The sequence below is a fragment of the Amblyomma mixtum genome, chromosome 1, assembly GCF_055824585.1.
Source record: "Amblyomma mixtum isolate Tamu chromosome 1, ASM5582458v1, whole genome shotgun sequence".
NCBI classification, from domain to species: domain Eukaryota; kingdom Metazoa; phylum Arthropoda; class Arachnida; order Ixodida; family Ixodidae; genus Amblyomma; species Amblyomma mixtum.
Genome location: NC_143012.1, coordinates 35,088,671 through 35,114,365, shown reverse-complemented (window position 1 = coordinate 35,114,365; position 25,695 = coordinate 35,088,671). Strand labels below are relative to the sequence as shown.

General features: G+C 51.1%; 1 protein-coding gene across 2 annotated transcripts in view; it reads left to right on the top strand.

Annotated features, from left to right (window-relative positions):
- The window catches only part of LOC149365988 (uncharacterized), a 199,079-nt gene that overhangs the window by 128,481 nt on the left and 44,903 nt on the right, over window positions 1–25,695 (top strand). The window contains exon 1 of one of the 2 annotated variants that reach the window (XM_089547458.1): window positions 24,078–24,555. The exons of the other annotated variant lie outside the window; for it this stretch is intronic. Coding sequence (XP_089403584.1) covers window positions 24,517–24,555 — 39 coding nt within the window. The 5' untranslated portion in view covers window positions 24,078–24,516. Of the gene's footprint in view, window positions 1–24,077; window positions 24,556–25,695 lie in introns of those variants that run through there. 2 annotated transcript variants of the gene reach the window in all.

Genomic DNA, 25,695 nt, shown 5'->3' with positions numbered 1-25,695 from the left:
TGTCAAAAACAGTGTACATGTTTGCCTACACCCCCAAACTTGCCCGCAGCAAGCTATACAGGCTCACTGGAGGGGCTTCTTAATCACTTCCCGTTGCATTCGCGTGGTGGAGACCACCGAACGAGTTGTAAATCGTCGATACTGAGGGTCAGGAAAACCTGAAAGCAACAAAAACCCGAATGCACGCCAGGAAAGCTAATTTAGGATGAGGACAACCGTGCCCTCACTCACCCCCTCCCTTTCGTTCTCTGTCTCCGAGTCACTGAGGTATACGGCGCCTCTACGGTGTTGGCAATTGGGCAGGGAATTGTGGGCAGCGCGTTCAACGGGTCGCTCGCCGAAGATTAAAAACAACTATACTCCGTTTCATACATAGCAGTCAACGCTGCCAAAGGTACGAAAGTAGTCCGCTGCAAAAAACAAGCGAAATGTATCCGTCCGCCTCGCGTCGTGGCTGAGTGGTACGAAGCGCGCGCCTGTCTGTTGATTTAATAAGGGGCCAAGGTTTGACTCCCGGCTTGGCTGGTTTTTTTTACTTATTTTTTATTTATTTTTCTTAAAAGATTCATTAGGTAGAAACCCGAAACTGTCAAACTCTAATACCTACTTTGAAAAACACAGCGCTGTTTACTTGTTTCGAAGGGAAAAGGGAGGCATACATACGATATAACTTGAGCCGGATGGCGTTGAGTGCAAAGCTGTCATATTTAACACAGCGAGAGCTGGATATTGTCGCCTTGCTAGGTCGTTTTGCGGTGATCTTATTCCAGTAGAGAGACCTTCTTTCTTGAACCTCAAAAATCTCCGAGGGCTCAGCCCGGTCATCTCGCCCACAGTTTCGAGAACTTCACGCAGTCTTCTCCCGGAAGCACTTCCTTACGCTAGAGTAGCCGTTGACAATCACCTGCTTGCAGTCTTTCGAAATTTTCTGAGACTTCAGCTTGGAGAATAGGCGAGCAGGAGATGTTTTTGAAGCCGCAGTGGGCGAAGAAAACAAGCGAGTAGGCGATAGCGGTGCCATTTTCGCAGACTCAGAAACCGAAAGACTAAAGCAGACGACATCACCGGCCGGCCTAGCGGCGAAAACCTGATACAGGAGCAGCCGGAAAAAACCCAGGAAAGTAAGGCACTCTGTTTTGAAGAACATAAAAGAAAAAGCAACCTTTTACAAAATAAAACACATTTATTATTATACTACAATATAGACCAACATTTACTTATATTTTACGTTCATTACTCTTTTCACTTTCGACGCACTACATTACGATGCGGACGAGGAGCGCGAACAGGCGCCGCAGCCTTCGCTGCTTTGACTGCTATGTATGAAACGGAGTATATAGCTTACACAGTGTAAAACGCGACAGGAAACCAGCTAGAAGGATGGAATGCAGTTTCATAAACGACCTTATGCAGAGGAAGCGAAGAAAAATGTTCATAGTTGGGCTTGTTCGTTCATTTTTAGCCCGCAGCGCAAGACGGGCGACACACGCACACAAACGCACGCACGCACGCACGCACGCACGCACGCACGCACGCACGCACGCACGCACGCACGCACGCACGCACGCACGCACGCACGCACGCACGCACGCACGCACGACAGACAGACAGACAGACAGACAGACAGACAGACAGACAGACAGGCAGGCAGGCAGGCAGGCAGGCAGGCAGGCAGGCAGGCAGGCAGGCAGGCAGGCAGGCAGGCAGGCAGGCAGGCAGGCAGGCAGGCAGGCAGGCAGGCAGGCAGGCAGGCAGGCAGGCAGGCAGGCAGGCAGGCAGGCAGGCAGGCAGGCAGGCAGGCAGGCAGGCAGGCAGGCAGGCAGGCAGGCAGGCAGGCAGGCAGGCAGGCAGGCAGGCAGGCAGGCAGGCAGGCAGGCAGGCAGGCAGGCAGGCAGGCAGGCAGGCAGGCAGGCAGGCAGGCAGGCAGGCAGGCAGGCAGGCAGGCAGGCAGGCAGGCAGGCAGGCAGGCAGGCAGGCAGGCAGGCAGGCAGGCAGGCAGGCAGGCAGGCAGGCAGGCAGGCAGGCAGGCAGGCAGGCAGGCAGGCAGGCAGGCAGGCAGGCAGGCAGGCAGGCAGGCAGGCAGGCAGGCAGGCAGGCAGGCAGGCAGGCAGGCAGGCAGGCAGGCAGGCAGGCAGGCAGGCAGGCAGGCAGGCAGGCAGGCAGGCAGGCAGGCAGGCAGGCAGGCAGGCAGGCAGGCAGGCAGGCAGGCAGGCAGGCAGGCAGGCAGGCAGGCAGGCAGGCAGGCAGGCAGGCAGGCAGGCAGGCAGGCAGGCAGGCAGGCAGGCAGGCAGGCAGGCAGGCAGGCAGGCAGGGCAGGCAGGCAGGCAGGCAGGCAGGCAGGCAGGCAGGCAGGCAGGCAGGCAGGCAGGCAGGCAGGCAGGCAGGCAGGCAGGCAGGCAGGCAGGCAGGCAGGCAGGCAGGCAGGCAGGCAGGCAGGCAGGCAGGCAGGCAGGCAGGCAGGCAGGCAGGCAGGCAGGCAGGCAGGCAGGCAGGCAGGCAGGCAGGCAGGCAGGCAGGCAGGCAGGCGCACGCACGCACGCACGCACGCACGCACGCACGCACGCACGCACGCACGCACGCACACACACACACACACACACACACACACACACACACACACACACACACACACACACACACACACACACACGCGAGATCTTTTCTTGGGATGTTTGTATGCTAGCGGTGTTTGTGGGTTTGTGTCAAATGAAAGTAATAACTAAAAAGAAAACAAACAAGTATCCACGACTGGGAGTCGACCCCGCGGCGGTGCGAACAGATCAGCTTCGCAGGCCCCTGGGCGAGAGCGCTAGGATATCGCCGCAGCCTAAAACACCTCATGTTAAACTGCAGCACAATCTCGCGTTGTGCATTGCGCATCGTCTTCTCCATCGAATAATACTGCTATGAAACTAACATGCGTTGGCGTGGAAAGCGTTGTGGCGGAAACACGGCACTTGTTCTTAGGCCGCCGGCGTACATTAGGTGAATTGGCATTGATGATGAAAAAGTTGAAGACCCTCATAACTGACTGACAAGTTCTCTCAGATCATGAATGCCAGTTTGCCAATATCCCTCAAGAGAAAAGTCTACAACAGCTGTATCTTACCAGTACTCACCCATGGGGAGGAAACTGGAGGCTAACGAATGGGGTTCAGCTTAAGTTAAGGTCAACGCAGCGAGCTATGGAAAGAAAAAATGATAGGTGTAACGTTAAGAGATCGGAAGCGGGCGGAGTGGGTGAGAGAACAAACGCGGGTTAATCACATCCTATTCGAAATCAAGAGGGAGAAATGGGCTTGGGCAGGCCATGCAATGCGAAGGCAAGATAACCGCTGCTCCTTAAGGATAACGAAGTGGATTCCAAGAGAAGGCAAGCGTAGCAGGGGGCGACAGAAAGCTAGGTGGGCATATGAGATTAAAAAGTTTGAGGGGATAGGGTGGCCGTAACCGGCAAAAGACAGGGTTAATTGGAGAGACATGGGAGAGGCCTTTGCCCTGCAGTGGGCGTAGTCAGGCTGATGATGATAATGATGATGATAACTGGCTCCCTGGGTCGGTGTTAACTTCTATCGCGCTTTCAAGTACTTGGTGGTGGTGTGCACCTGCGAAAAACTGAGGTTTCGCACAATGTTTCGGGCTTAGCAATGCTAAATCACCAGCAGTTTTGTTTTTATTTGTAGTCTCGGGAAGAAGACACCTGTTTGACTCCGTCCATAGGAACCATTTTTTTTTTGTTTTTTAACCGAGAAAACAATCGCTTCATTCGACCGCGTCTCAGGATAGACACTTCACTCGCCGCCCGTGTAATACAGTGCAGTTCTACTTGGCGCAATAGATTCGGTAGCAGCGTTGTACCCAACGTTAACCTTGCGTCCACTTCGTGCCGCTGCTCATTTCAGATTAGCCCGCTCTGAAATTGCCCGATTTTACGCTCCAGCGCCGAGCCAGCAACTTAATCAACGCCACACTTAACAGTTCCGAATTGCGCTCATCACTTTTGATCACTCCGTTGTAAACAGCGAGCTAATCTATATTCGAGACAGCTTGTACAATAAGCGCCGGGAGAACTTGTATCAATTCCGAGCTGCTTTCCGTGCTGTCATTAGCTCTGATTTAGCGCCAAGGCAGAGTTCAAAGCCTCTGCAATTCGCCTTGCAGCGTGCCGCGCACCTCGTTTCTTTCCCCGGCTGTTATTCGTCGTCGTGACGCAAAACCGCGCGCATGACGAAGCGTTTTTTTTTCCCGAGAGCAAAAAAAAAAAAATAGTTCCGCGTCGCAGATGCGCGCATGCGAAGCCTTTAGAGCGGGCACTTGAAGGCGTGATTTAAGCCTCGTTCGTGACCAACCTATCGCCTCGCGGTCGCCGCGCGCGAGAGAGCGGACAGACAGTTTTGCGAACAAGCAGTCGATAAGCGGTAAGCGAAGACGAGCTGGCTCGAAACGTGACGTGGAGACTTGTACGCGGCGTCTTCTCCCGTTTCTTTTTTTTTTTTCTTACCGGGCCTAATTTAAGCCGCTCTTGGATTTACGACTGCGCGCCGCGAACCGCCATCCATTCTACTTTGCGTCAGCTCCCTGTACCCACTCGAGCACTCTCCGCTCAAGATCTCGCCCCCAGCACAACTTTGTTCGAGGCGAGGCGGTGGTTCTCCAAAAACCACCGGGAATCACCGGTTCCAAGTTGGAACAATGTTATACGTAGTCAGGCCAAAACAGGAGAACGTGCCGTTTCTGTAGCTATACATTTCGGAGTGTCGCGTGTTATGGATGGGAGCCCATTTGGCTACCCGTTTACTCTTTCTGGTCTTTTCTGAATTGGAAGTTAATCGTGCGCGCTGAGACGCCTCGAGGCAAGAGTAAGATTGTACATAAGACTCACGTCAGGGCGCCGCGACGTTAGAGTCCGGTTTGGAGACCCCGACAGGACATCTATTAACCGCCTCACTCTCTGTAGACATAAATTTTAGAGTTGGAGAATATATTGCGAAGAAACAGCTTTCGTCCTACAAACTAACCGCTTGGCAAACCGAGGGTGGTCCGGAAGGGTGAAGGCGACTAAAGGCAACTTCGACTGGTAGTTAAGCGAGTCGTATCCTCTGTCGCATTGTATCTACGGTTGTATCGTAAGCAAGACCTCCGTGTTCACTGTATGTGTCAGCATAGTTGCCTTCGGTATCCTTGGTACACATGTGCGTTTATGCATTGACAGTCGTACCCTTGTCCCCGTTGGGATTACATTAACTACAGTTATACCGACGCCAACGGTGGTACCGCTGATTTCGCAGTCAAATATGTCCTCTAACATCCAGTCGCCGTGTGTCCTTGTGTCATCTTTCCAAAGGTATTGCTTTACACCTACTCCGAGGCGAAGGCTTTCGTAGGCCTATCGAAATCTCATGTCTAGGATTAGAAAAGCATCACGAATTTAAAGTGTAAATAATAAAGTTGGATGAGTTCCTTTCCTGCGTTTTCTTCTCTATAAACAAAGAATTAGCCTCTTCTTCAATCGTGCTCAAGTTCACTTTGGGCTGTAGTCGGGTACTTTGGGCTGTAGTCGGGTAAACACATGCAGAACCACACAAGCCGATCAAACATAAGATCATCTGGGTACCGGGGCACACGGGGGTGGCAGGAAACCAAGAGGCAGACAGGATAGCTCGAGGATATACTAACTACCGAGCATCCAACGTCAACGACCTTTAGGAATCCCTGCCAGTACCTCAGGAATACTCGGCCATACTCAACAACTACAAAGGCAGCAGGATGCGGTACCCACCACCGCACAAATCTTTAAACAAAGAAGAGGCTGTCACATGGAGACAACTTCAAACGGGGTCATATCCAAATCTAAACACACTAAGTAAAATTCACCCCACACTTTACGCACACAATTGTCCGTGGTGCCATGGAAAACCTACACTGTATCACATCACATGGGCATGTCAAAAAGTCGACATCGTCCCAGTTATACAAAACCCAAGTGTGGAGCAATGGGAGGGTCTGCTCTCCAGCGACTGCCGCGATGACCAGATCGGCGTGATACGGCGAGCTCAGCTGACGGCAGCATCCAGCGGAGCCCTGGAATAGGGGCAACCGACCGTTGCGGATGAACTCATCTGACCACATAAAAAAAAAACACTTGTGCTAGAGCCAAATAAAGTTATCCTGTCCTATCCTATCCTATCCTATCCTATCCTACCCGTCATAGGACCCGCTTCCAGCCAGTAGCGTCAGCCTATTCTCATGAACCTGCTAGGGTGAAATTCAGGATGTGTCAGATGAAAGAGGGTAGTCTTCTTCCTGCATTGTCGGGGATTATCTCCTTCAATACACTGCCACGCCACTCCCTGCATTGCCATGCCACTCAGGCAAGCAGTTTCGCAAGAATCGGCCGACGCCATTGGCTGGAAGGGCGTGCTTTGAAGAGGTGAGGCCGCTTTTTCCGTGACTTGCATCCGACTATATCCCACAGGCAACTCGTTGGCCGTTCATTCCCTCCCTGCTTGTTACCTTAGCGCCCTCATTCAAAAGGATGCTTGCAATCAAGAATTAAAGCAACAACAAAAGAAGAATTAATTGGACAAAACGAAAACGTTATTGCCCGTTCTGCTCGGGCGGATCGTACGTCCGGGGCCGTTGAAGACATCTTACGGCGCTGCATAATGATTATCAAGGCCCGACTTACGGCACCGACTAATTAAAGGCGCCAAGGGGGGGGGGGGGGGGGGGGGGCGAAATTTATGAACACCGATGGGCTTGCATGCGCCGTGAGAAGAGGCATGCCGGGGCGCGGAGGCCGGGAAGGCGGGTGTAAGTCACGAATCTGACGCCCTGGCAATTAGCCGACACCGAAACCCGGCACAAAGTAAGCAGGACTGCTTCGCGTTCGCGTGGGTAGTGCGTGCGGCAGGTGAGCCCGATTAATTGCGAGCACGAAGACATTTTTCTCCCCGTTTCCGCGGTAATCAAAGCCGCGCTTTGAAGGCGGCTTCTCTGCCCGGTCTGGGCAGTCAAGGAACGAATCCGGAGAGACAAAGGAAGCGTCCAGAATTTCACTACCCGTACAAAAAAAGTTCGTCTATAGAGTATCTATAGACTTCTGTCTATAAAGTCTATAGACTGTCTATAGACAAATCTTAGAGAACAGTCTATAGGCAATAAAAATGCCATAGACAGTCTATAGACAATCTATAGATTTATGGCCATACGATTTAAGTACAGTTTTGTCTATAGACAGTTTATAGACGATGAATAGACAAAAAGCAATACCTATAGGAAGTCGGTAGAGTCAATAAGAAGTCTCTAGACTGTCTATAGACCATATCTATAAGGGAGAACTGCGATCCAGTGTTATTTTGAACAACGTCCGGTTAGCATGAAGGATCATACAAGCCAAAGTTCATGGTAGTTCAAAGCCCTTGATGTTCCAAAGAACGAGATGAAGACACAGCAAGAAAGAGCGCGAACTTACAACTAATTTCATTGGAGGAAACGGGTATTCTGTTATACACAAGACGTGAGAAACGAGAGAAAATTGTGATATCACCCATCGTAACCAGACCGACACTACAAAACTCCTTCACCGCGACAGCCTAAGCTGTAGATCGGCTTACGATTGCTAATATCAATATGTTCTCTCGTTTATTTATATGCCGCTGATGGAGCTCACGTCTTGTTTATAAAAGAACATCCGTTTCCCCCATTAAAACCAATTGAAAGTCCGCGCTTTGTGTTGTTGTGTCTTTATCTCGTTCTGTGAAAAGTTAAGCGCGTTGAACCGCCATGAACAACCTACTAGGCTTTAGAAGAACGTCAATTTGGGCTAGATGGTGCATTATTTGAGACAGAAAAGGAAAATAGCGCTGCAAAAAGACGTACACAAGAGAGACTGACACAGCGCAAGTCAAGTCCTGTGTCAGTCTCTCTTGTGTACGTCTTTTTGCAACGCTATTTTCCTTTTCTGTCTCGAACCTACTAGGCCCAGTTCTCGCTATTTAAGTTCATGTCAGTGACCAAATAAGCAATTGCACGGAGTTGGCATTTTGAGTTGTGACTGATATGAGTAACGTGAAAGCGGTTTCATGAGCCCTTATCCCTACTCTATCTTCGGTTGTGTCATAAGCGTTCATCATGGGGTCAACGTAGGGTCGTCTCTGTCTGTGTGGAATTTTGCTTGAAACGCCATTAAAGTGCAACGGAAAATAATACGCGGAGCTACGACAGTCACGTAATGAAGTACGACCTGCCCCATTTAGTGCTCACAGACATTTTCACTGTTTTAAAACTGGACCGAGCCGACGTACATTTTTGGACTAACCGAATGAATGAATCTTCGCGCCGCGAATCCCCCGTGAGCTGCCTCTGGGAAATCAGCCAATCAGAACGCTGTTGTTGCCACAATCTAATGAAAACGAGGCTCCGCCCAGTAGGGCGAATTTGAAAAGGCGTGCACAAAACAGTCATTCAGCGCGTCGTCTGCATCCGCTTTACAACACGCAGAGGTGCTGATCGACTATTCTTAGAATAGCGTCCATAATGGAACTCCAACAAGATATCTTCCCGAGGACATTTGGTTCCATGGAAGGCGCCCCAACGCCGGTCGCAGAGAGATTGCCTATCGGGGCGTTACCACGTCTACCTACGCTAATGAAAGCGACATTTAATCACATGTCGTAAAAGTTTTATCACGTACAGGGTGGTGTACTATAGCGAAGTGTTGCACTATCAGTCGCGTTGAGGACTCAAGTTCTAGACCTGAGGGCAGGCAGCGACGTGTAGACCCACCTGCCTTTTCCTTCTTATTTCCCTCTTTGGTTACCTGTGTAACGTCGTGTCACGAGTTCGACGCGAAAGGTGTCCCTCTCCGGCCGTTAATTGGTAGCAGATATTCGCGCGACTCAGCAGTTAAAAGCTTTGGAAGTTCTAAACGCTTTTTTTCCTTAGCAATCGCCGGCGCCGCGATAACGTCGCGTTCACTTTTTTTTTTTTTTTGCAGCTAAACGCATGCAGCTTACACCATGATTGCACACCATTAGGCGCAATGATACCGGAAGTCCGCAGAGTATACAGAACCGGCGAGTACCGGCACGGCCAGCCTTGACAGCTCTCACGAGAGCATCAGTTGCGCAACCGTACTAACCTTCATTTGGCAGCGCTTCTCAAACGCAAGTCCATCCTGCGGCCTACTTGAATGCGCGGGAAAAGTCTGCATACGGCGTACTATTTATACTGACAGGGTCTTTCAGTCCTGATCGAGCACTTCGAATTCAAGCTAAACATACGCAGTTGCCAGGCTCGATGAACAGTCGAGAGCTTATCATGCTGAAATTGGAGGAGAACCTCGTGCGAATTGTATTTTAAGGCGGACGCCTTTAATGCCTCATCGTTGTAAGCAGGAGTTGTCGACAGAAATGTCGCGCTTTTCAATTGGTCGAAACGGTCGTGACGTCACAGAGCGCGAATTTCAAACGGGGCCAATTGTACTTTGGCTGTAACCATGCAACCATTTAAAGAGATCGTATAGTGATGCTCGAAGTAAGTGGAAATGAGTTTAGTTAATTGCTTAATCACCCAATTAACCTACTTAACCTTTCTAATCAGTCGAGATAAGAAACTGAGTAGGAAATTGGTCGAGTTCGGGAATGGAACCCCGGTCTCCGGAGAGCGAGACGAGCACGCTACCACTCCGCCATGTCAGCTCGATGGTTTGGAATGAACAAAGGCGCGTCTAGTAAATACGGCGTCTTCGTTCACTCCCATCTTCCTCCCTTCCCGTTTCGGCGAGGTTCAGGTGTCCAGCGAGATATGAGAGACAGATACATTTCCTTTCCTCAAAAACCAATTTACCGACGAGCAAGGCGTAGAACCGAACGGGCGATGGCGTTCTGTGGACTCCCTGGCAGCGTTGATGTGGCGAACCTGGCAGACATCAGTGACACAAGCAGCAACACCACGCTTAAAGCCTGTTTCACATGCAAGCGAATATGCTAGCGAATCCTGCCGCCGCGACGGAAAAACCTGTTTTGAGTCGTCGCTGCGACGAGCGGCGAGGTTTCAACAAGTTGGAAATTTTCGCTGCGTCGCGCCGCTCAATCGCTCAGTCGCTTGCATGTGAACCAGCCTTAAGGCTTTCGCCTCACCGCACTTTAGGTCAACAAAGTGCCCCCCTAATTTTTTTTATACTGACAGGGTCTTTCAGTCCTGATCGAGCACTTCGAATTCAAGCCAAACATACGCAGTTGCCAGGCTTGAAGATCAATCTAGAGCTTATCATGCTGAAATTGCAGGAGAACCTCGTGCGAGGTGTAGTTATTGATGTGAAGGCGCTCTCATTCTCTTCATGCACCATAATCTTCACCCTAAAGACGAATCAGGCCTTTATGGGAGTAGCAATGGAGTATCAAGGGAGTATATAGGGAGTAAGCTGCCCTCTACAGCACTCACTTTTAAGGGCCGGGTGTGGTGCCCAAGCCCTGGGGTAGAATTTCATCCCTAAAAATATGGAATACCTACGGCTGGCAACGGAAACAGATTCCCTCATCAAAGCGTGCGCAGTTTTAGCAGTTACGGAGGTTTTAAACGAGGCTTCGTTCTCTTTTATGTACAACCATCAGAACCTCCGCTGCCTCCTCACATTAATTGCTAACTGCATCAAATTACTATGCTTTGCAATGGGAACATGCCTCTGTTGCCCGGAGTAAGCATTTCGTATATTTAGTGACCGAAATCTACTCTGGAACATAGGTAGCACACCCTTCCCCTAAGAGGGATTGCTAGAGGAGAGTTTATTCCCTTTTTACGCCCATATAGGCTAATTCCTGTTTTCTGTTTGTGTGTGTTTGACTGCGTAGAGCCCGAAAGAGTATGGAAGGGGACACCGTAGCAACCACGGTTGTAGCCTTAGAATAAGACTCGTCACCCTTTCGTGCCTGCTTTAACCATTTGGTTCTGATTCGGTGCGTATCGTAATTTTTAATGCATGGAGGACTTATACTGCTACCAAAATCGAAACCACTATCGGGCTTTTAACATAGCACGCGTTCAGTTCTCCAGAACGGCTGTCAGCGGTCAACCGGCCTCCAGCGGCACACGACCGCTTGTTCCCTTTTACCATGCTTGCGCTTGTACAGAGAGCCGTCAGAGCGTACAGCTTACATACAGGTTCACTAAAATACGACTCGCTCATTTCTCTCGCTAACTGGCCACGAGTTGATTAAAAACAGCGGGAATATGATGGAATGTTATATCCAAGGGCGTCCACAGAACTTTTTGCAGGGAGGGGGGGGGGGGGGGGAGCCGGTAGGTTAGCACCAAAAAGGCACTATTTGTGGTCCAAACTACCTATATGAAACGAAAATTCGAAACAGCAAATTAGTGCTAGGCTTGGAGAACATAGGTAGGATTTTATTAATGAACAAAGAATTAAACTTAATAAGAAAACTGCGGAAAGTTACTATCGCCTAAGCGTGCTAATGAAGCTGTGTAGTTTTCTGCTAGTGCATAAAAAATATCCGAAATTCCGGGGTGGGGGGGGGGGGGCAGCCGTCTCCCCCCGCCCCCCTTCCGGACGCCCATGGTCATATCTATTCTCCAACTAAACCTCACTTCACTGGCTTTTTCGTACCCCAAAGACTACACCAAACCAACCCAATCATCCGGAAGTGACATGTGTTTAAGTAGCTCCCTTCTGACGGACGCGTTAGGCTTATCACTGCACCAAACCTGCAGCGTTTCTTGGCTCTTGGCTCGTGCTCCCGCGAATTGTCCGCTGCCATCGCACTGACCGCCACTGCTACTCTCGCACGTTATTATACCGTGACAGGTATTCTCAGCGAGCCGTTTGCTCAACTCCCTAGACGGCACGCAGCAACCGCAATGGAAGGAAAAGACGACGCGAGCGCATGGCTGACGCGGGGCACGAAACATGGAGTCGCCGCTGACTCGAACGGGAAAAACGTTCCCGCGCAAAAAACAGGCAGCGATAATCACGCGGCTCCCGGCGTTGAAAGCCGGCTCATTGGAAGCTGTCATGATCTGGACAGTAGCCGAATGGCCATTCCGACGAGTCGGCCATGCAGAAACGAGAGCACGGAAGACGGGGCGAATGGACATTCATTCAGCAGCGCTAGAAGTGGCACCACGCGGAAAGAAGAAGAAAAAAGTGAGCCAGACGAGACAATGATTCAAAGATGAGGGAATGAAAGGAGGAAGGATAGAACGAACAGTAGCAATAGATGAGTTCAAGAGGAGGAGATTGAAGATAATCGCACTGATCGCCAAGATGATCATAACAATCGGCTGTGATGGTTTATTGGTTGGTTTATGGGGTTTAACGTCCCAAAGCGACTAAGGCTATGAGAGACGGGAGGGCTCCGGAAATTTCGACCACCTGGGGTTCTTTAACGTGCACTGACATCGCACAGTACACGGGCCTCGAATTTCTCCTCCAAAGAAATTCAACCGCCGCGGCCGGGATCGAACCCGCGTCTTTCGGGCCAGCAGCCGAGCACCATAGCCACTGAGCCACCGCGGCGGCAATCAATCGGCTGTGAGGAAACGAAAAGCGGACTTAAGAGTCTCATTCTGGGTGGACACTTCAACCATGCCGTGAAGGAAGGCATGAAGGAGTGAAAGAAGAGAGAGAGAGAGAGAAAAAAAAGTCGACCACTTCGAGTTTTTTGTACGGACATTGACGACCACTCTGAGCAGCTATTGTTATCACTGAAAAAGGACTCTTTGGGTGTTTTTGGCTACGTTAATGCTCGGTCGTCAGCATACGCAGCATTTATCACCGAGAGATTTTGTTTAAAAAATATCCCGCCAGTAGATTCAAGCTCGTGACGTCCTTACCGAAAAGAACGGTTCGCCGCCGTTTTGTAGTGAATGGCGGGGTAGCGTAGCCTCAGTGATCCGCACCCGAAAATTGGTTCGACGCCACACATTTTGCTTGCGAAACCGACCGATGGTGGCGACACTTGTATTTCATTTCTTGTACTTTTCTACTGCTTATAAAAGCTCCGTTTTCGGTGAGAGTGGTCTCTTTGTCATTTGAAACTCCCGTGTCGATTCAGGCCAATTGCTGTCCTCAGTGTCCCTTTAATGTGCTCCAACACTGCACAGTGCACAGGCGTTTGAGCATTTCCATTCCTCTATAGAAATGCAGCCCCCGCCGTAGGGATTGGATCCCGCTACCTCGTGCTCAACGGCCGAACTCTCCGACCTCCGAGCTAAAGGGGGGGGGGGGGGGGTGAAATGGACTGAATGTTTTGGTGATATGCAATCAATGTTAACGGAAAGTGAAACGGTATACAGACGAGAAGATGCGTGCATAGTCAAACAGCCATCTAGACAGTTTTTAAATACCAAGTCGGTCAGTGCAAGATGTACGTTAGTTCTGGAAGCAGAGGGCTGGTAGTTTAGGGGCGCTGCGCGCTAAAGTTATGAGGATTCGGTCCACTTGAGAGCCACCTGATTAACTGGTTTGGCTCATGGGGATCGAACGTCCGTAAGGGACTCAAGCAAGGGACTCAGGGACACCGTAGTGAAGAGCTTCGGAAATTTCGACCACCTGGGATTCTTTAACGAGCACTGAAATCGCACGGCATACGGGCCCTATATAGCATTGCGCCTTAACCGAAATTCGACCGCCGCAGCCGGTATCGAACCCGCGTCTCTAGGGGTCAGCAGCCGAGTGCCATAACCACTGAGCCATCGCGGCAGCTCACTTAACTATCCTGCTATTATAACAAGTACTTGTTTCCGTACAATGTTTACGAAGAGACTGAACAGACGATTAGCTCAGCTTTCTTACACATTCATGCGTTGCCTGGATGAATAATTCCTGGACGAATGAATAATGGAAAGACTAAGAGTTATCGAGTCAGCACGGTGTTACTTATCACATCACGCCTGTCATCATCTGCTTCCCCGGAGTTTCATTTTCTTTAGAGTGCCACTCCATAATCAGCCTTGAAATTGCAGCAGTACGTGTTTTGGATAAATGATCAAAATACAGGTGTGACAAAAAATTAGCTTTTTTGTTTTCTCCGCTGTTACGAGCATATCTCCTGTCTATTCAAAGCCCTGTAATACCGGAGTGCATCGGCCCGACTCTCAACAGCGCGCCTGCCGCACAGCGACGTTTAGCATTGCGCGTGGCTGACCAGCGCTTTTATTCGACCACCATGGGGATCTTATGGGCCGCGGAGGAGCGGCGATAAATCTTTTCGCGCGAGTAAACGGCGCGGAAAGAAAAAAAATCAACAAAAAGTCTACGACTCAACGAAGAAAACAGAAACACAAGCCCGAGCGAAGAAGTGCGGCGCGGGTTATAAAACAAGCACACAACTTCAGCGATCGCTTTATATACCGGACACACCTTTTGCGCCGGGTCCGGCTCGCCCGCTGCGACGAAAGCATTACTCACCATTTACGACCGCAGAAAAAGCAGGGGGGCGCTGCACGCGCCGCGCACATTCGCGGCTCACTGACCCGGCTCTCTCAGCCATATGGAATCGGCTTCCTCCCGGCTTTTTGGAGGCTGGCGTTATAGTTGCAGGCAGAGGCGGGGAAAAGAAAAGGTGGGGGGGGGGGGGGTGAAGTCTGGGGGGAGGGGGGTAAAGCAGCGAGGTTCTGCATACGAGCTCGATCCATCTCAATCAACCCATTTGACCACGCTCGGCGTGCTATGCAGCGTCCAACCAACTACACTGCACCGCGGCGGGGTAATAGTCCGCTCGGGGTCCGGCATCCGTTACGGCGTGGCGACGGCATGAAAACGCGCCTCCGAACGCAACGCCGAAATGAAGAAGAAAGAAACAAACAAAAAAAGGAGCCGCGAAACGAGAAATAAAAGCGCTACTTCAATATGTATACACACCGAAAGGGGGGACGGCACACGCAACTTATTTGGGGAGAAGTCATTTTTCACGCAGCGCCTGACGCATATATGAGAAAGTGCGCGGTCGGCGCGATGAAAGGCCCGTGGTTCGTTTTTTTTTTTTTCGACCCCGCGGCAATTTCGCGAGGGCCGCGATCAAACGTGGCAAGACGGTGTCATGCCGAAAGCCGTTGAATCCGTATATGCGGAGCCCTATGTTGTCGAATACGCGAGCTATTTAGACATCACCTCTTCGATTCGTATTCATTAGTGCGCCATATACCATCTGGGGATTTCATCTTTAATGTGTGGTTTTGTGTCAAGAAAAGAAAATAAAGCGCCCGGAAAGCAAACCGCGTCACATACATGCCTTCGGGAGCGCCTCATGCGTCTGGAGCACAGATGGAGGAACGAGAACTCTTTTATAGCGAACAGGCTTCTATAGCGAACAGGCTTCCATAGCGAACAGACTTCTATGGCGAAGAGGCTTCTATAGCGAACAGGCTTCTATAGCGAACAGGTTTCCATAGCGAAAAGGTTTCCATAGCGAAGAGGCTTCTATAGCGAAGACTCTTCCATAGCGAAGAGGCTTACCCGTGGACGGAACGCGGTCATCACGTGGATAAGGCACCTTACGCCTTTTGCATGCTCAGATGCATGTAACTTATATGTTGCATGTATTTTGTATGTGTGTTGAGCACCCAAAAAGAGAAAACCGGCTCTGAAACAAGCCCGTGAACAGAGGCGTGAAATCCTCTGAGCATGCACCGACAGATGACCCTCCGACCAACCCTATAGTCTGATTTTTTAGCATATGAACCAGTTAGAGAAGCGTCCTGTTCAGCGGTGCCTCAAGGGTACTCCGTGTATACTTCAGCCAAATGAAATAAAAAAAAAAATTCATTCATTCGTAGGTATCAGCGCTCCGCATAGTTCGTTTTCCGCTCGCGCAATCCGAGATTAAACGAGGTTGAAAGTTACCGGTCGATAACGACGACAGCCCGTTTACCCACATCCCCGCATTGCATGTCCAGAGAGTTCATTTAGCTCAACCGACACTTACGCTTTCCGGCAGGCTCACAGGGTTATCGCACTGCACCGGACCGACCGCTGTCGGGTTCAGGCGCGTTAAATGCTCTTGCCCACTGACACACATTCCTAGCCGGCTGACCACTGTCCGAACCGCGTTGGCACGTGAGCCGAACGAGCTCGAGGCGTCGCGACCCTTCGGTCAGCCAGCCTCGCGGCCGTCTGAAGAGCAATTCACACCGAAAGTGTTTGCAGCCGAGAAAAAAATTTTCGCTCGCGTGCTTTGGATGTCCGCGCCGTCTCTAATTGTCGCCCGGGACCGAAATGCAACCACCGCTCCAGGCTGATAATTAAGACAGCGCGAGGGAAAGGAGAGAGCCGAGAGAGCGGAGGGTCGTCGGCGGATAAAAGGTGTATAGGCAAACACTAAGCAATCGTCCTTTCCTGTCCCCTCAGCTCTCTCGCTGTTGGGGACCCTATCGCCGCCAAGCCAAGCCAATCCCGGGACGGTCGGTCCCTTCAGTGTACACCTACAGCCTTGAAGCAATTACCACCGGGTCGCACCGCGCACGGGACAGCGAAGCCCACTAGAGAGAGTCTTTACTACCACACACACGCACAGCGCACGAACAAAGTCGTGCATGGACGACGTATACATATACGCGCGTACTAAAACGCTCGTGCAGACACCGATAGCGCGAGTTAATCGCCAGGCGAATCGGTGCGGGCGCCCGCCCGCGTCCCCCAGGGGTCCCAATGAGCGCTCGCGAAAAACACACACACACACACACAAAAAGCGGGACGCTCGCGTCGTTTAAGCCTCGCGGGGTCGTCGTCGTTGCTAGCCGGTTTCACACTGGGCCTTTGTAGAACCTGGTAAATTGGTTTTTGAGGAAAGGAAATAGCGCAGTATCTGTCTCACATATATCGGCGGACACCTGAACCGCGCCGTAAGGGAAGGTAGGAGCGAAAGAAGAACCTGCCTTTGCCAATACGTACCCTATATTGGGCCAATCACTTGCCAATACGTTTCCAATATTGGTTGGTTGGTTTATGGGGTTTAACGTCCCAAAGCGACTCAGGCTATGAGACACGCCGTAGTGGAGGGCTCCGGAAATTTCGACCACCTGGGGTTCTTTAACGTGCACTGACATCGCAGAGTACACGGGCCTCTAGAATTTCTCCTCCAAAGAAATTCAACCGACGCGGCCGGGATTTCCAATATTGGGCCAATCACTTGCCAATACGTTTCCAATAATGGGCCGATCACCTTTGCTGTCTAGGTAGCATGCGGGCGTACGTATACACCGCTTCACCCTCTCTGCACCTTGAGGCGAGCGAATCCGTGCATGCCGTTCGTATACCTAGTTGCTTTGCTGTTTGCTTGGTACGTGTACGCAACGAGAGCGCGTTCTTATTAGCCCCGAGCGGATTTTGCATGCCCATGCGCGCCGGAGAGATATGACGATCGGTATCGCCAATTATGTCGCGGCGTATAGACGGCGCCCGCTCGCATCTCGACGCGACGCGGGGCCGGCTCGCGTCCACTTTGGTGGGCTGGCATACGCCGGTTCCGCCAATGGCTTAGCGCCTCGGGCGCCCCTGGCGGGCGCCTCGGGCAACGGAATGGCAATGATGAAACAGGGTTGAGTGTTCAACTCGTCCCTGTTTTTATGGTTGTCACGAGTACACCGCGTCCTCGCTTTTATTGCAAGACTACAATGTGGGAGTGATTAGACACTCGCGCGCCTACTTACACGTGCAATTCGGAGATACTGAGTGGAATCGTTGCCTGCATAATACGCGACCAGTCGGCCAGTGAAAAGCTTAAAGAACCGTACCCTGCGCTGTACCGGTTGTCGGTAGACCCTAACACAACAGCAATCATCTATTTCAAGCTGTCGAGGATAGTGAGCGATAGCGAACGTTACGAACTCTCTACCGGGAGAACATCCTCTGTTTCTTGGGTTACAGTTAAACCCTTACGTGGTTGAACTGTAACTAGGAAATGGCAAGGAAAGGTAATCCACTGGGGGAATATTCACTGGGGTCGTTTAGAGGATTACCCATGAATTACGCTCCGCGGTGTCCCTTAATGCCCCCGCCCCGGAAGATAGAACCTGAAGTATGCAAATGCATCTCCCACGGAGACGGAAACTTTCACACGAAGGGTTACAGCTCTAAGTCCTTTTACGCAACGGCGCTATCCCGCCCTTTTTATACGAGCCCTCAACTTTTTCTCCTTTTTTTTTTTGTTTAGCACAGGCAGTCCACCTCAGGTCAAGGATTTACTCGAGCTGGGAGGGAACGATCCCGTTATCTGGCAGTTTTAATATTCATCACAAAAAACCAGAGGCGCGAGCTCCTCGCGCGCACGGAGGCCACGCTTGACAATACAAGAAGAAAAACCCGGTGCTTTCATCGCGCCGGCAACAAACAGCTTTCGCCACCCTAACAGCAGGAAGGAGTAGCGGCAGCACCGTGGGTGCAATGATTTCCGCCGTTATCCTTTGTTTGACGCCGCTGTGCGGCTCATTACGATACGCTATCAGGCCCGCGAGGAACATCTGGAGAGACGCAGCGCCCACGCCTACCACCTCTCTTCCCAAGCGAGCGGCTCGGACAAACGCTTTCGGGGCCAGATACGAATCGGCCGCTGCGGCGCGACCCACGCCACCAGCGCGGCGACGACCGGCAGCCGCGGACTTCCACCGAGGAGTCCCCGCACACAATGCCGACACTCTTCTAGAGCGGGAAGGCCTTGCCGCGATGCTGGAGGGGCGCCTGGGAAATCCGTAATGGAACCGCGAGCATCGGGACTCTCCCATGTGTCTGTCTAGCCGCTCGATTCGCAGACAAAACAACGCTTCGTATAAACGATGCGTGTGGAATCAACGGCCACGGCAGGCTGTGAAGCTGGACTTGAGTGCGAAGGGCCGGGCTCGCTAGACATGAGTAAAACAGAAGAGAACACAATAACAACAACAACAACAAGAACCAAACACACAGAGACGCAGAACTCACGCTAGCACAGACCGGTGCGAGCAAACAAGCAAGCAAGCGGGCAGGGGACGCGCACGTGTGAGTGCGATCGTGAGCGGCATGAGAGCTGCCGCCGTTCGTTCTCTCTCTCCCCCCACTTTCTCTCTCGCCTTCGCTCTTTCGTAACGCGTGCGTCGCCCCAGGAAGGAAACCGCGTTGTGTGTGTGTGTTTGTACTCTCGCCCGTGTGTTGTTGGGCAGCACGCCGCTGGTACCGTTGAGAATTCTCGACGGGGTGTTTACGGCTTTCTCAGCTCGTTTCGTAGGGGCGTTTTTTTTTTTCCTAGCTTTAATCTCCCGAGTCCTATTTTTTATTTTATTTGTTTATTTTTCTGCTTAGGAGTACCTTATGACCCCACTGCGTCTCCGTGGTGGGTACGTCTCTGGCCTTGTATTAGCATCATCGTTAGAGAGTTTTATCATTGCAGAGACGTATTAGCGTGGACATATGCGGGATTTACGTGTTCCATCTGCGCACGCGCAGTTGGAGCATGCGAAGCAAGGTGGAGCGTGCACCTAGCTGCCACTGTGCATGCGTAACGCGCAGGTTAATCCAGTGTACGTCCACGCTAATACGTCTCCACTGTGCAGAACTCTCTGCCGCATCACGTGTACTGCTTGAAAAACGCCACATACAAAACTTTCTATTACCCCTGCACAACACTAGCCACAGCAGTCCTATCCTAGCAAACTTCTGTAATCGTATCTGTCCACCCGACTGTCAACCGGCCCCAGCTGAGCTTTCATCTTATCAGACCCCACTCTGTTACCCTAAAAACCCTAGAAGTACACCGGCCAGAGTCGTAACAAGGGTATATAATTCAGAGCAACGAAAACTCCAAACAAAGGCAGCTCGCGTACTTCCCGAGCCTTCGCCGAAATTACTCAACATTAGCAGGTAATCTTGAGCATGCCAGTCAAAGGAGGAAAAAATTAAGGAAGCTCGTATAATGTGAAAAGGGCGATATGTGTTGTGAGGGATTTCACGTTCCGAAGCGACGAATACGGGATGGGGGCCATGAGGGACGTCGTCATGAAGGGCTCCAGATTAATTTTGACCATCTGGGGATTGGGCGTGTTTCTGTATTTCGCCTCCATCGAAAAGCGATCACCGCAACCGGGATCACAGCCTGCGACCATGCGATCAATAGCGGCACCTTTCGGTGGTTCGGGCCTAAAAGAAGAAGGAAAAGAAACGTAATGCCCTGAGCATGTACGTACCTCAGCATGAATTCGCAGTGTTCAGTTTTTCAACAGTTGAATTTTTCAGTGATTAGTCTTGCTGTGATCGGGCGGTTGCTGACGAACTGTGGGCGTTTGAGAAGGAAACACGTACAGCCCACGTTGTCTGCGAACAACACGATTTCTGTAGGCACTACTGTAAGGGACTACTGTAAGGAACACTGCAAGGAACTACTTTAAGGAGCACTGCAAGTGACTCCTGTAAGGCACTGCTATAAGGCACTACTGTAAGGTAGTGCTGTAAGGGAGTACTGCAAGGAGCACTGCAAGGGACTACTGTAAGGGACTACTATATGGTGTACTGTAAGGGACTGCCTTAAGGCACTACTGTAAGGGACTACTTTAAGACACTACTGTAGGGGAGTACCGCAGGGAACTTCTGTAAGCCTTGGACTATTTTGAGGCACTACTGTAAGCTACTGCCGTAAGAGAGTACTGTAAGGTACTGCTGTAAGGGAGTACTGTAAGGGACTGCTATAAGGAGCACTGTAAGGGACTACTTTAAGGCACTACAGTAAAGTGAGCTAGAAGTGGGTAGTGGGCTCACTCCTTAGCCGGCGCCATGCATTGCGGTGACACCGTCTATGTCAACAGATTCTACTTCTCCGCGCCCCCGCGAGGCGGCACCACCGCCGCCTTCACTGTAGGAGCGTGCGTTGACGCGCGTTTGAGCCGCTGCCGCCGCTGCAGCCGCTGCTGTTTGCCTTCGAGTCTTGCGCGTTGCTATAATCAGTACACCAGCCTATCTTATGCAGAAAGTTGGATACAAATACTGGGTGACGTCAAGAACCAGTCAGGACCCCCTTGAAAAATTATTTGGTATTATCCGGCACTCATCAGGTAGCAGTGACGGCCCCACTCCCAACACAGTTTTTGATAATGTCTTTCATTTAGTGGTCTTGTCAAGACAGTAAGCCAGGGGAACTGTGACCAGGGCGAGCTAGCCGCATTGCTAGATATACAGACTTGTGCTGACACGCTGTCACATCAAAAAAGCACAAATGCAGCTACGAGTGTAAATAGGTCAGCCAGTTACTGCACCGACATCTGCTGACCACAGCCAGCATACAGCTAGAAGTGATTCTAGGCTGATATTTTACATTTCTGGGTACTTTGCTAGAAAATGTGCAGTGAAAACGAATTGCGAAGCCTGTACAAGCCTACTAACCATGACACCGCAGGGAGGCTTGTTCTGCTCACAACTTTTCGCGACAATTTCCAAATTTCAGCCACCTTACATCTCAAAGAACAACTATATTTTACTCGCGTCCGCACGGTACTCGAATATGCCTCAGTGTGCTGGGACCCGCACACACAAGAACTTATTTATAAAGTGGAAAGAATACAAAACAGGGCAGTCCGCTTTGTATTTGGAAATTATTCCACGGCACTCAGTATCTCAGAAAGCAAAAGGAATGTTCAGTGGCTAGAACTTAAAACTCGAAGAAGAAATCTGTGATCAAAATTTTTACATAACATTTCCTATTCCAAGAGTGGTATAGACGGAACAAAATATTTGAAGCCGCCTTTCTATGTCTCGAAACGAATTGGGACCACACCTTAAAGCTTTATGAACTTCCTTTTAGAGGTGACGTACTCCGTTATTGATTTTTTTCTGCGAACAGTTCGCGAATGGAATGCTTTGCCGCCACATGTTAATGTTCTACCTAATGAAGCCTTTTTTCACGCGTTGAGTGCATGAATTCTTGTTTTTTGAATGTGAAGTGCCTCCCTGCTGTAATGCCGAAAGGCGATGCAGGTACCAAATAAATAAATAAATAAATAAATGAGAGACTCCTGTATAACGTCAGGTCAGCTGTACAGCTACATGAACAAACTAGAAAATATGTTCACGGAGTGTTTCTCCTCCAACAAGCTGCATTCGGGCAGCATCATGGATGTACTCGGAGTTGTAAAAGAAAGGCTCTCGCAAGAAAGCGGGTGCCCACAGCATGCCTCGCGTATCTCGGCTAACATTTTTATCTAACGACACGGTTGAATTTTTTGGTGTGTTTGTGAAAGGAATGCTGGCGGATCAGGGAAGCGAGAAAAAGATAAACATTTAAAGTTGAGCCGCTGCTCATGAACCATACACGTCCTATAAATCGTAGTTTTCATATGTTCAGAACTCCATAGTGCGGCCTCACTTCTTTCCTATTCAGTTTTCATGTCAATGTAAAAACTCCATATGCGCGAATAGTCATTTCATATTACAGTTATTTGAGATACTTTATCTACATTGAACAAGCGCTGCTGCAAGCTTTTTAAGCTATGTTGAACACAACAATTTTAGGTAGCTCTGTTCCAGAAAGGTGTGAGCAGCAAATTCACGAGCCAAAGAAATGCGCGCAACGAAACGGCGCTGACAGCTACAGCTGTAGCCAAAGAAATATCAAGAACATATGCATGTCCTTGCACGCTTCGTATACTTGAAGCCGTGAATAATAATCCTCAGAAAGCTGGGCTATTGGGCGCCGCAATCATTTTCATACAGGTGTGTATTCATGTTTCTGATCTGCGCTGCGGCAGGTACGCCGGAGAGGAGCCAGAAACGCGTTTGCGGTTCGAACACGGTAACCTGTTAGTTCATCGTGTGCTACCGGTAGCAGCATTATTTATTATTATATTCGACGTCTGTATACGTCTTCCATGCAAGTCTAACAATTGTGACTGAAGGCAGCGAGGTTTTCCAAGCCAGACAGCCGCGAGAAAGCTGCTCAACCAGCAAAGCGCTACAGTGAAGTCGCCGGTGGCGCCACCCCGTGCGTGTAACATATACTGCGTCAGGGAAAGAGACCCAGCGAGCCCACTACCCCCTTCTAGCTCACTTTAACTACAGTAAGGGAGTACCGCAGGGCACTTCTGAAATTGCTGTAAGACAATTCTCAAAGGGAGTACTGTAAGGCAATACTGTCCCCTCTCAAGTCGACGACCTTCCCACGATGTTATACCAAACCAACACACTAAGAGGTCTTAGCATCAGAATACAGAGAGCAACACAGAAGCGAAATACGCTGCTTGCAGCGCAGACTGCAAGCCTTAATGAAAAAGAGTCCCGCAGCTAGCGAGCTTCACAGCATTGTGACTTCCCGCAGTAAAAAATGTGCGATGCGATGGAAGGAGGCCACAGAGGTGGCACTCATAACCGAACGGGGCGCGCGTGGAAGTTTCAGGCGCGGTTCACACGGACGACTATCGAGACAAAAAAAAAAAAGAAATAAAAAGCACAAGAGCAAAGCAACAGCCTCTCTCGCCTCTGAGCGTGTGTGCGTGAGTGTCCTGTGTATACGTTCTACGCACTCACGACCTTGCCGGTAGTACGCACGCGCTGTTGGTTTGTTTTTCCACACTCATTTCCACACTCTTCCACGGGTGCGAAGCGTCCCGTCGCTTACGTAACCGGAGCTCACCCGCGTTGGGCGCCGCTGGGGCTAAGGGAGCACCGGGTGTGTGTGTGTGTGGGGGGGGGGGGGGGTACAAAAGAAAGACAGACTAAAGGAACAAGCGACCAAGAAAGAAGAAAAGCGCAGCACACACACACACACGCAGAGTGGTGGTGGTGGTGGCATGCCGTACACGCAGGACGCGAGCAGCGCGCCAGCGTCGTAATTGCCGCCACAGCGTACAGCGCGATGGGTCCGCGCTGCGCCGTCGCGTCGGCGATGCCAAACAACGATATGCAGATTGCCCCTTTTTGTGCGGCTGTCCACGCCAGCGCAGCGGCCCCGCAAAGAGCTCCTTCTTTTGCGCTGCGTCTTTTCTCTCTCGCTTGTCGAGTCTCCTAGTGGCGGTGGTGTGGGGTTCGCTTGTGTTTGTCCCGTCGTAGGCCCACCCCCTTAGTCGTCTCCCCCCTCCCTCCTTCTATCTCTATCTGCGTGTTCTGTGCCGCGAGTTGAATCGCTGGCGACGGCGGGGCGCAGCGATTTGAACCGCGCCGGCCGGAACGCGGCGAGCCGCTTCAAGCCAACGCGCGGACAGCGTATACGGAAAGGGGAAATAACCCCCCTTTCCCTCGCGTTGTCGTCGTCTCCCCGCCGCTGCCGCGGAATCTCTTTGCGAGAGGTTTTTCGCGCAGACTCGCGGAAAGGAATGAAAGCAGCGGTGCTTCGCCTTGGGGCGTTACTAGAGCAAGACGGCCTTTTCGGAATTGGCGCGACGCTCGCAGACGACGAATGCGTCGCGTCGTTATGTTTTTGTTTTGCTTTTCTTTTAACTTCTACCCACCCCTCCGCCGTCTCCCGTTTCTAGTTGCGTGTGTGTTTGTACAGTTCAGATGCGGAGGCCTTCCTTTGTGAGGCGGTCGACGTCGTGTCCTTGGCGCCAATGGTAACACACGCGCGCACCCTCTCTCAAGCGACAATGGTAAGGACCGCGCGATTCCCAGACTCCTGCTTTGTACGTTTTCTTCTCTTTATTTTTTTTTTCGCTTTGTGGATTTGATTATATTCAACCGTTGCGCGTTTCTTTGCTGTGTGCGAGCCTCTAAGTCGGCCTCGATGCGATGCTTGCCACTTGGCAGCAGCAGGACATCTTGCGTGAGCGCTCCACAACGCACCGTGGCACTCGCATTCGCTCTGCTTTCTCAGCCTCGCGTATAGCGTCCAGACTGGCGCCTGGAAGCGTAGGACGCCGCCGCCGCTTCTAGATCATGTCGCAGCGGTTACGCTAACCTCTGATGAAATGCTGTATAATGAGAATGAGCGGCGGACCGCACGCATAACCAAGGGGCAGCGACTTTGCTCTTCACGGATGCGGCGCCAAAGCTGTAAGATGGGGCCGATCACGGGAACAAAGAGGACACATTGTTTCCCGCGACTTCCAAGTTCGTACGGAGACTCGCAGGACGCGCTATCGCGTGCGCGCAGGAAAAAATCGCGCAGCTCGCGCCGTCATATCCTGTACGGCTGAAACATGCAGTTACGACTCTACATCACGCGCCGTTTTATGAGGGTGGTCGCGGAGCAGGCAACAACAGGGGGAGAAAAGAAAAAAGACTAATCTTTTGTAGCCAGGCCCCTGGGGTCGCCGATCGCAACGTGTACAGTAAGCTCGCTTTTAATGCGAGATTGCCGCCTCCCTGCATCACCAGGAAGACGATATCGACGGCCGTTCCCTACCTTCCAAACTCGTCCAATAATACTAGGCAACATGCTGTATCTTCCTTTGGACTCGAAAAACTGCTCGTAGCGTGTGTCTGGAACACTGCGTTGTTTGTACCTCAAAACAGCCCCTATTCGGTAAATCCCTCTACTGTAACCCCCCTTCTCCCAACCCGCGCCTCCGTGGGGGAAAGCTGGCCACCCTGGTGCTGGCTTTTTGCGTGCACGGAACTACAAAGGCAGAAAACAAAGCTGACAGCGTGAGCGTCTTCGAGAACCGCGGCGTCGGACGAGCGTGTGCGGCCAAATGATGGCGGCGTATTGACGGCCGACAACCACGCAAGCCTTTCCTCTCCCACTTTCTTTCTCTCTCTCTCTCTCTCTCTCTCTCTCAGTGTGCGTA